Below are 11,343 nucleotides of genomic sequence, written 5' to 3'. Positions count from 1 at the left end.
TAGGAATCCAATTAACAAAAAGTTTTACTCTTCTCTATAAAATATGGTTCAGCACTCATTAACAGCTAGCTAACACTTATTGGGTTTAATTTTCATATATGTGGACAGTTTAGTATTTTTACACTCAAATCACTTAATATGCCACTATATTATATGCCGTTTGTATACGGTCGAAATGAATTTGGCATGTCCGGTATGGTTCGAAGGGTGATATATCGAAGTAAGATCCCGAAGGGGGAGGGGAGCACGAACTAATCTAGAGCCTGGGAAGGCCGGTCCGTATTGAGATCGATATCATAATCAAACTCGAACAAGAATCGAACCATGGCGCGGGTAGATCTATCATGCAGATAATCCAAAAACCAACCTACATCGACCAGGAATCCGTTCGAGGGCTCGAACCGGGATCGAACTCGAGTCAAGATCACAAGTTCGAGCCGAAATCAAGCTCGAACCAAAATCGAGGGTTCTAAGCAAGATCGGGCTCGCAGACAAAAGCCGTTGTAATCCCACTAGAGGGAATCTTGGCAGAAATTATGGAAAAGCTGATTTATCATGGGTTTCCTACTGAATGTTTATTTTATTATGCTTGGAGCCAAATCCCTTCACTATAAAAGGACTTGTTTATCATTTTTTTAAGGGATCGATTGGAGGACTTACACTATCACAAATTATATTATCCCCTCTACAAGCAAGAGTGATCGTTCTAGTTTCTTAGATTGATTTTATTTTTTGTTAAATCCTAAATTTCACTGTTCATAATTAATTGGTCTAGATTACGTTTTTCTCCAATCTATATTCATACTTTTATTTATCCTAACATTCGGTATTAAGTTGTACCACGTATCTTCATAACTGCGCATAAATTCAACTCTATCCCTTTTTTCGGGTAAACAGTTTGGCGCCCACCGTGGGGCCGAGGATAATAGTGGTCACTTATTTCCGAAAATAACCTTCAATTCAGGTTCGGCTACGAATAGCCACCGACCAAATGGCTTCGCCGACCGATTACGAAGCTGGCCTTCAAGATGAAACCAACAACTTGGCACTACCCGAGATTCGAGCCGGAATACCACTAGATGTCAATTCACAAATTGCTTTGGAAGCAAACCAGCATTCCGAACCGGAAAGAAGCATTCAGGGCGGTGCTCGATCCGTAGCCCAAGACACCCAAAAACCGGAGGAGATCAGGGCCAGCTTACGCATGATCTTCGAGATGTTACAAGCCCAACAATTAGCAATAGCTCAGCTACAGAGCCAAACTCGCGCACAAAGCAGGCTGGTTTCCAACCCACTTCGAGAGGTCACCCCCAGAACAGAGCCTGCCATAGTAAAATCTAACGAGCAGGAATCGAGGACTAATCCCGGAATTACTAAACTGCTCGAGGAACTCACGAAACGAGTCGAAGCCAACGACAAGAGGGTGGAGACGTATAATGCCAGGGTCGATCAAATCCCGGGAGCTCCGCCAATGATAAAAGGGCTTGATTCAAAAAAATTCATACAAAAGCCTTTTCCATCGAGTGCGGCACCGAAGCCAATCCCCAAAAAGTTCTGTATGCCCGAAATTCCCAAATACAACGGTACGACCAATCCTAACGAATATGTCACCTCTTACACGTGTGACATAAAAGGCAACGATTTGGAAGATGACGAGATTGAATCCGTGCTATTGAAAAAGTTCGAGGAGACCCTCTCGAAAGGAGCTATGATTTGGTACCACAATCTACCACCAAATTTCATCGATTCTTTTGCCATGTTGGCAGATTCATTCGTAAAAGCACATGCTGGTGCCATAAAGGTCACAACGAGAAAATCAGACCTCTTCAAAGTAAAGCAAAGGTAGGAAGAAATGCTGGGGGAATTCGTATCCCGATTTCCAATGGAACGCATGGAATTACCCCCGGTCACCGACGACTGGGCCATACAAGCTTTCACCCAAGGATTGAACGAGCTAAGTTCGACAGCATCACATCGGCTGAAGCAAAATTTGATCGAGTACCCGGCGGTAACTTGGGCAGATGTACATAACCGATATCAATCAAAAATTAGGATCGAGGACGATCAGTCGGGGACTCTGTACGGACCTGTTCATCAGAACAGGACAGTTATTAATCAAAAGCAGATCGACAGAGAACAAAGGTCAAACAGAGACCGATATCGACCATACATCACCGATCGAGTAAACAATGGTTCAACACGTAACGCAGTTCAGAACAGTCAAAGAATTGATCGGGGACAAAATTCTCGGGGGCTTATGAGTAAGAGCGGCTTCGACAAATATGCCAAGCCTATAGAAGCACCTCGATTATCAGAGTATAGCTTCAGCGTTGGCGCATCCGCTCTCGTATCGGCTATCGGACGCATCGAAGACACTAAATGGCCCAGACCAATGCAAACCAATCCTGCCCGGAGAAATCCCAATCAAACGTAAGAATACCATGGAACCCATGGCCACAGAACGGAAGATTGCAACCAACTAAGAGAGGAAATAGCTCGCCTATTTAACAAAGGGCACCTTTGGGAGTTTCTGAGTGATAGAGCAAAGAGCCATTTTAGAAGTAGGGATGTCAGCAAGCAGAACCAGCAAGAAGAACCACAGCACGTTATCCACATGATCATCGGTGGCACCGATACCCCCCGGGGACCGATGCTTAAGCGCACTAAAACGTCGATGGTGAGGGAAAAGCGATCTCGGACTCAAGAGTACGCACCCATGGGGACTTTGTCCTTTGGTGATAAAGATGAAGAAGGGGTCATCCAACCTCACAACGACGCCCTGGTAATATCCGTACTCGTAAATAAAACTAAGATTAAGTGTGTGTTGATCGATCCAGGTAGCTCGGCCAATATCATCCGATTAAAGGTAGTAGAGCAGCTCGGCCTGCAGGATCGAATCGTGCCTGCAACTCTGGTCCTAAATGGGTTCAATATGGCATGCGAAACCACCAATGAGGAGATAGCCTTGCCAATAAACGTGGCCGGAACTGTCCAGGAAATAAAGTTTCACGTGATCAAAGGCGATATGAGGTATAACGCCCTTTTCGGAAGGCCATGGATCCACAACATGAGAGCCGTGCCTTCGACCCTGCACCAGGTCCTCAAATTTTCGGCGTCGGGAGATGTCAAAATGGTATACGGAGAGCAGCCAGCCGCAAAAGAAATATTCGCCGTCGATGAAGCCAAACCAATGTCCTCACTTTCGCCGATAAAGGGACCGGGCCCGGAAGGAGAACGGGACACCAAATAGCAATCACATACAGTGACTCCAACCCATCCTGACAACCAGAAAGTCGAAGAGAATGAAGACCAAAGGGTCCCCCGATCTTTCGTAACTCCCGATGACTCCGATGCCACAAAATCAACGATCGAGGAGCTAGAACAAATCGTATTAATCGAGCGCTGGCCCGAGCAAAAGGTATACTTGGGAACGGGGCTGAGCCCTGAACTCAGGAAGAAACTCGTTCAATTTCTTATCAATAACATCGATTGTTTCGCCTGGTACCATTTAGATATAACAGGGATCCCGCCAGACATAACGATGCATCAGCTAAGTTTGGACCATCGGTTCAGACCGGTGAAGCAAAAAAGAAGACCCCAGTCCGATAGAAAGAACGCCTTCATAAAGGATGAGGTAACCAAACTTCTCAAAATAGGGTCCATTCGGGAGGTAAAATACCCCGAATGGTTAGCCAACATAGTCGTAGTCCCTAAAAAAGGGGACAAACTTAGGATGTGCGTGGACTATAAGGATTTGAACAAAGCATGCCCCAAGGATTCTTTTCCATTGGCCAACATCGATCGCATGATCGATGCCATGGCCGGCCACGAGATCCTCACTTTTCTCGATGCCTATTCCGGGTATAATCAAATACAGATAAACCCGGAGGATCAGGAGAAAAACCTCGTTTGTCACCAAATATGGGATGTATTGTTATAATGTGATGCCCTTCGGGCTAAAAAACGCAGGGGCCACTTACCAACGCCTAGTGAATAAAATGTTCGAAGAACAAATAGGAAAATCAATGGAGGTTTATATTGATGACATGTTAGTCAAATCCCTGCGTGCAGAGGACCATTTAATTCATTTGCAGGAAACGTTCGAGATTCTGAGGAAATACAAAATGAAGCTCAACCCCGAAAAATGTGCCTTCGGTGTCGGTTCAGGCAAGTTCCTCGGCTTCATGGTATCACATCCGGGAATAGAGATTAACCCCGATAAAATCAAGGCTATTAAAGACATCACCGTCGTAGACAGCATAAAGGCAGTGCAAAGACTAATGGGTCGGATCGCCCCCCTAAGCCGATTCATATCGAGGTCATCCGATCGAAGTCATAAATTTTTTTCTCTACTCAAAAAGAAGAACGATTTTTCGTGGACCCCGGAGTGCTAACAAGCATTAGAAGGACTAAAACGATATCTGTCAAGCGCACCACTGCTTCACACTCCAAAAATCGATGAGAAACTTTGCTTGTACCTAGCAGTGTCGGAAGTCGCCATAAGCGGTGTCCTGGTTCGAGAAGAGCAAGGTACGCAATTCCCAGTTTATTATACAAGTTGAACCTTAGGAGAGGCGGAAACTAGATATCCGCTCCTAGAAAAGTTAGCGCTTGCACTAATAAGCGCCTTAAGGAAGTTAAGGCCGTATTTCCAATGTCATCCCATATGCGTATTGTCTACTTACCCGCTTCATAATATTTTGCACAAACCCGAGTTATCAGGCCGGCTGGCCAAATGGGTCATCAAACTCAGTGGGTACGATATCGAATATCGACCCCGTACGGCCATCAAGTCTCAAATCCTAGCAGACTTCGTGGCCGATTTCACACCAGCCCTCATACCCGAAGCCGAAAAAGAACTATTGAAATCAGGTACATCATCGGGGGTATGGGTCCTTTTTACGGATGGGGCTTCAAACGTAAAAGGGTCCGGGCTGGGCATAGTTTTGAAACCACCTATGGGTGGCATTATTAGACAATCTATTAAAACTATCAGATTGACTAACAACGAGGCCGAGTACGAAGCCGTGATTGCAGGTCTCGAGCTAGCTAGAAATTTGGGAGCAGAAATCATTGAAGCCAACTGCGATTCCTTGCTGGTGGTGAGTCAAGTAAACAAAACTTTCGAAGTTCGAGAAGGTAGAATGCAGAGGTATTTAGATAAACTGCTTATCACTTTGCGCCATTTCAAACAATGGACTTTACGGCATGTACCACGGGAACAGAATAATGTGGCCGACGCACTGGCGAATTTGGGGTCATCGGTCGAGGTAGATGATATGGGCTCGGGGAATGTGGTTCAAATTTTGAGATCGGTAGTCGAAGAAGGACACACCGAAATAAATTCTACAAGCTTAACTTGGGATTGGAGAAGCAAGTATATCGAATATCTAAAAAACGGAAAACTCCCATTGGAACCTAAAGAGTCCAGAACCCTAAAGAGTCCAAAACCCTATGGACCAAGGCTGCTCGATTCACCCTGGCTTCAGATGGAACACTGTACCGAAGAACGTTCGACAGACCATTGGCTGTATGCTTGGGTTCGGGGGATGTCGATTATGTCCTACGGGAAGTGCATGAGGGTACTTGCGGGAATCACTCTGGAGTCGACACATTAGTCCAAAGAATAATCAGAGCAGGGTATTATTAGATCGATATGGGCAAATATACGAAGGAATTTGTTCGTAAATGTGATAAATGTCAAAGGTTCGGGCCAATGATCCACCAGCCCGGAGAACAACTCCACTCGGTCCTATCCCCGTGGCCTTTCATGAAATGGGGAATGGATATCGTCGGCCCTCTGCCATCGACCCCAGGTAAAGCTAAATTCATTTTGTTTATGACTGACTATTTTTCTAAATGGGTTGAAGCACAGGCGTTCGAGAAAATAAGAGAAAAAGAAGTTATAGACTTTATTTGGGATCATATCATATGCCGGTTCGGGATACCCGCCGAAATAGTATGTGACAATGGAAAGCAATTCATTGGCGGCAAAGTAACAAGATTCCTCGAAGACCACAAGATAAAAAGGATACTGTCGACGCCGTACCACCCCAGTGGGAACGGGCAGGCCGAATCAACGAATAAAACTGTCATTCAAAATTTAAAGAAGAGGTTGAACGATGCTAAAGGAAGACGGAGAGAAATCCTGCCCGAAGTCCTTTGGGCATATTGGACAACATCAAAATCCAGTACGGGGGAGACCCCGTTCTCCTTAGTATATGGATCCAAAACATTAATACCAGTTGAGGTTGGTGAAACCAGTGCCAGATTTCGATTCTCGATGGAAGAATCAAATAACGAGGCTATGAACACAAGCCTCGAACTATCGGATGAAAGGCGAGAAACTGCCCTCGTCTGAATGGCCGCCCAAAAGCAACGAATCGAAAGGTATTATAACCGAAGAACCAAGCTCCGCCATTTCAAGCCTGGGGACTTAGTGTTAAGAAAAATTACCATCAATACCTGGAATCCGAATAAAGGGAAGCTAGGACCGAATTAGGAAGGACCATATTAGGTACTTGAGGACATCAGAAAGGGATCGTACAGGATCGGTGTTATAAACGGCAAACAGTTATCAAGAAACTGGAATGTATCACATCTGAAATGGTACTACTATTAAGGTACAACCTTTCCATATTCGTTTACATCTCGAAACTGACCCCTGCAGAAGTCCGAACAGGGGACGGATCTCTCATCAGAAAGCACGCGTTGCACTCTTTTTTCCTTAAGACCGGTTTTTATCCCAAATGGGTTTTTCGGCAAGGTTTTTGATGAGGCAACCACTGGTCGTGCAGCACTTATGATAATATCCGAGGCCCCGAAAGAGAGTTACTTCAAAGCAACAGGGTCCCGATAGGAAAACTGTAAAGAGCCAAATGATCGAAGCGAGCCATGCTCGTATAAGTTGGCCCGAACCCAGGCGTGTAATAACATGTGAAGAATTAAGATATAATGCGACCATTAAGCCTACGGGCTATATATTTTTTATCTCGAGTTCGAGCAAAAACTCACTCGACCAAATAGCCTACGGGCTGCATTAATTCAAGTTCGAATCATTCACTCGATCAAGCCTACGGGCTATTCTTTAATTCGAGTTCGAGCAAACACTTACTCGACCAAATAGCCTACGGGCTGCATTAATTCGAGTTCGAATCATTCACTCGACCAAGCCTACGGGCTATTCCTTAATTCGAGTTCGAGCAAACACTCACTCGACCAAATAGCCTACGGGCTGCATTAATTTGAGTTCGAATCATTCACTCGATCAAGCCTACGGGCTATTTTTTATCTCGAGTTCGAGCAAAAACTCACTCGACCAAATAGCCTACGGGCTGCATTAATTTGAGTTCGAATCATTCACTCGATCAAGCCTACGGGCTATTATTTAATTCGAGTTCGAGCAAACACTCACTCGATCAAATAGCCTACGGGCTGCATTAATTCGAGTTCAAATCATTCACTCGATCAAGCCTACGGGCTATTCTTTAATTCGAGTTCGAGCAAACACTCACTCGACCAAATAGCCTACGGGCTGCATTAATTCGAGTTCGAATCATTCATTCGATCAAGCCTACGGGCTATTTTTTATCTCGAGTTCGAGCAAAAACTCACTCGACCAAATAGCCTACGGGCTGCATTAATTCGAGTTCGAATCATTCACTCGACCAAGCCTACGGGCTATATTAATTTGAGCACAAGCAAACACTCGCTCGACCGCCACGCCCACGGGCTATATTCTCTTCAAAATTGAATCGTTGACAATTAAATCGAGCACAAGCAGACACTCGCTCGGTTAAAGAGACTACGAGGTTCGAGTTTGATTAATTGGTTTAAAATATTATGGAAATATTCATGAGGCAAATCACAGCAACCCAGGAAACATAATCAAAAGCAAGTCCGCAAAAGAAGAGGCCTATACACAAAATTTATTTATATGGGTGGCAACAGCCAAAAAAAAAAAAAAATTTAAACGGGAGCGGTCTTTTCTTTATCAGATTCCCCCCATTCTCGGATCCACTTTTTCTCCCATCGTCGTCATCGTCATCATCGGAAACCAGAGCTTCGACATCAGCCTCGAGTTCTTTTACCCTTCTTATCTCTTCCGTGAGATCGAAGTCGCGAGCATGAATCTCCTCGAGGGTTTCTCTCCTGGATCGGTACTTAGCAAGTTCGGCAACCCAATGTGCCCGACCATCAGCGGATTCGGCTGCCTCTCTTGCCTGAACTTGGGCAGCTTCAGCATCAGCCCGATAGACGGCCACGAGTGCATCAGCATAAGTCTTTGCCTTTTCGGCATCGGATTCGGCCTTGGCGAGTACTGAGGCCAACCGAGCCTCAAGCTCCTCGATTTTCTTTGCTTGAACCAGGTTTTTCTCCTTCACTTTCTGAAGTTGGGTTTCAGACGACGATAACTGGGCTCGAGCGGTCTCTTTTTCTGCTGCAAAGCAGTCCATACCTTCTTTCCACCGCAAGGATTCCATCCTTATCACATCGACCTCCTCACGCAGCCTCCCTATCATCTCGATTTTTTGCTGCAGCTGTGAGACCGAAATGTTAGATACCATTCCGGTATCGAACCCATAGGTTTTCAAAAGCATCATTACCTGCTCAGACAAATCATTCTGGTCTCGATATGCCTTGGACAACTCGGCCCGGAGATCTTTTATTTCCTCCTCTATCTGTCCTAAGGAAAGTTTGAGAGAGTTCCTCTCATCGATAGCGCGTTTCAGGTCGGCTGCGTATCGATGCAGCTCATTCTGGGAACGAGAACATTGTTCTCGATGGACTGCCGCAGCCTACGAAGAAACAAGGAGTGAAGTTAACAAAAGACAAACATAAGGGCAATACCAACAAAAAGGTTTTCAAAAGACTCACTTGGTCCAAAGCCTGCCACAAACCGTGAAAAAGATCTGATTCATCACCGGCACCGGCATCGACAATGTCCTCGATACCAGTAAACAGGTCACGAAACAGATCCTCTTCATCGTGAGGCCTATCTAGATTAAGGGCCCCCAGAGCTTGAGCTTCCCGAATCACCCCTGCGGAAAAAGCGAGAAAGAGAGGCGAGTCCTCGATTGCTGATGCCTCAAGTGAATCGCTCGGAGCATTCACCTCGGCTCGAAGGGGTTCGAAGGGCTCCCTGATTGTAACCCCTGCGAGTTGATTCCGATGAGAGGTGTCTTCGACATCCGATAGTTCGGGGACTCTGCCGAAACCACTCTCCGGTATATTTTCAGTTCGAGACGGATCCCCATAGGGCATCATTGATCCAGTCGGCATTGAAGCATCGGTGGCTCTCTTCGTCCGGACCGCCAGCGTGGACTCATTATATTCTTCTTCTTCTTCATCCCTTAGGCGCAAAACGGATTCTACGGTCAAAGGAATGACATTCTTGTTTGGTTTACGAGCCGTCCTCTTCTTCGGTTTTGGATATTCGGACAACAAAGCTCTCTTCTTTTTATTTTCCTTCACAGGCTTTGGAACGAAGGTCGAGACATCCTCCTCATTAGACAGACCTCCTCATTAGACAGAGGTCTCAAGACCGCGTCCTTACCCAAACCTGCATATGGGAAACCTTATCAAAAATATATCGAGAAGTACCTCGTCAGATTTTGAGAAATGAGCTTACTGTGAGTTTTGGCCTCCCACCGACCCTTAAACAAATCACGCCATGAGCGCTCGGCATATGTGAAAGTCGAAACAAGAGCCCGTACCCAATTCTTGAAGTCGGGAACCGCTCCGGGCATCCAGGGAACCGCTACATCACGAAAAGGGGAGTGTCGATAAGAGAACAAATGAAAGAACAAAATAGAAACAACAGCAAAATCACACTTATGTTTCAAATTCCACTCCTCGAGAAATGGCATCTTTTCGGTCGGGATCAGGTCCGAAGTCCTTACTCGAACGAACCTGCTCATCCAACCCCGGTCCCTGTCCTCGTCAATACTCGAGAACAAAGCCTTGGTAGCCCGACGCTGGAGTTTTATTAACCCTCCCCGAAAAAGTCGGGGACTGTATAGCCGGATAAGATGATCAAGGGTGAATGATATCCCCTCGATTTTGCTCACGAAATATCGGATCAGAATAACGATCCGCCACAAAGAAGGATGGACCTGGTCTAAGGTTACCTTATACTGTCGACAGAAGTCGATAACGACGGAATCGAGGGGACCCAAAGTGAAAGGATAGGTATATACGTTCAAAAACCCTTTCACATGAGAAGTAATGTCTTCGTCAGGGGTAGGTATTATCACTTCTTTTTTTCCCCAATTGCAGTCCTTCTTTAACAGATCGAGGTGCTTCTCAGTAATCGAACACATATACCTCGATACCGGCTCACACCGACCAGGGACCGATAAACCTTTATCAACTTTAAAATCTAAAGTAAGGACGCACACCCCGGGGACACACTCATCTGGCCGTGGTTCCACCGGTGTCTCATCGGCGACACACTGTGAAGATGAAGCTTTCTCTTTCTGAGGAACTATTTGCGATGTTTTCGCCATTTTTGAATTCAAAAATAAAGAGCCGAAGGAGGTGATAGAGATTTGGTAGAATTGAGGGATCCTTTCGGAAAGAAATCACAGCTTTTTTGTACGAAGAGATTGAGAAATTTTAGAAGATTGAAGATGTAAAATTGGTAAAAGATAAAGGTGAGAGTGATTTATAGGTTCAAAGCGACGGCGATTCATTATCAGCAGTGGCCGACCACCGCCTGATATGCATTAAATGCCTTGGGAGACTAAACCGACACGACAGCTATCATGTGCATCATGATCGAACCTGATGGAATCAACAGAATATAATCCGATCGAGCTGTTGAAAATCATATCGTTTCTCACCGTATTTATTTCTGAGAAACGAGGGGACTATCTGTATACGGTCGAAATGAATTTGGCATGTCCGGTACGGTTCGAAGGGTGATATATCGAAGTAAGATCCCGAAGGAGGGGGGGAGGGAGCACGAACTAATCTAGAGCCTAGGAAGGCCGGTCCGTATTGAGATCGATATCATAATTAAACTCGAACAAGAATCGAACCATGGCGCGGGTAGATCTATCGTGCAGATAATCCAAAAACCAACCTACATCGACCAGGAATCCGTTCGAGGGCTCGAACCGGGATCGAGCTCGAGTCAAGATCACAAGTTCGAGCCGAAATCAAGCTCGAACCAAAATCGAGGGTTCTAAGCAAGATCGGGCTCGCAGACAAAAGTCGTTGTAATCCCACTAGAGGGAATCTTGGCAGAAATTATGAAAAAGCTGATTTATCATGGGTTTCCCACTGAATGTTTATTTTATTATGCTTGGAGCCAAACCCCTTCACTATAAAAGGACTTGG

At 45.5% G+C, this 11,343-nt stretch overlaps 1 protein-coding gene across 1 annotated transcript; it reads left to right on the top strand.

Moving 5' to 3' along the window:
• Nucleotides 1-2,674: 2,674 nt before the first annotated feature.
• LOC138892711 (uncharacterized) lies at nt 2,675-3,250 on the top strand. Its single transcript, XM_070176447.1, has one exon. It carries the CDS (start codon nt 2,675-2,677, stop codon nt 3,248-3,250), a length of 576 nt encoding a protein of 191 aa, XP_070032548.1.
• Nucleotides 3,251-11,343: the final 8,093 nt, after the last annotated feature.

Source organism: Nicotiana tomentosiformis, chromosome 5, assembly GCF_000390325.3.
Source record: "Nicotiana tomentosiformis chromosome 5, ASM39032v3, whole genome shotgun sequence".
Lineage (NCBI taxonomy): Eukaryota > Viridiplantae > Streptophyta > Magnoliopsida > Solanales > Solanaceae > Nicotiana > Nicotiana tomentosiformis.
The sequence above is the reverse complement of the archived record's forward strand: the minus strand, read 5'-3'. Positions and strand labels throughout refer to the sequence as shown.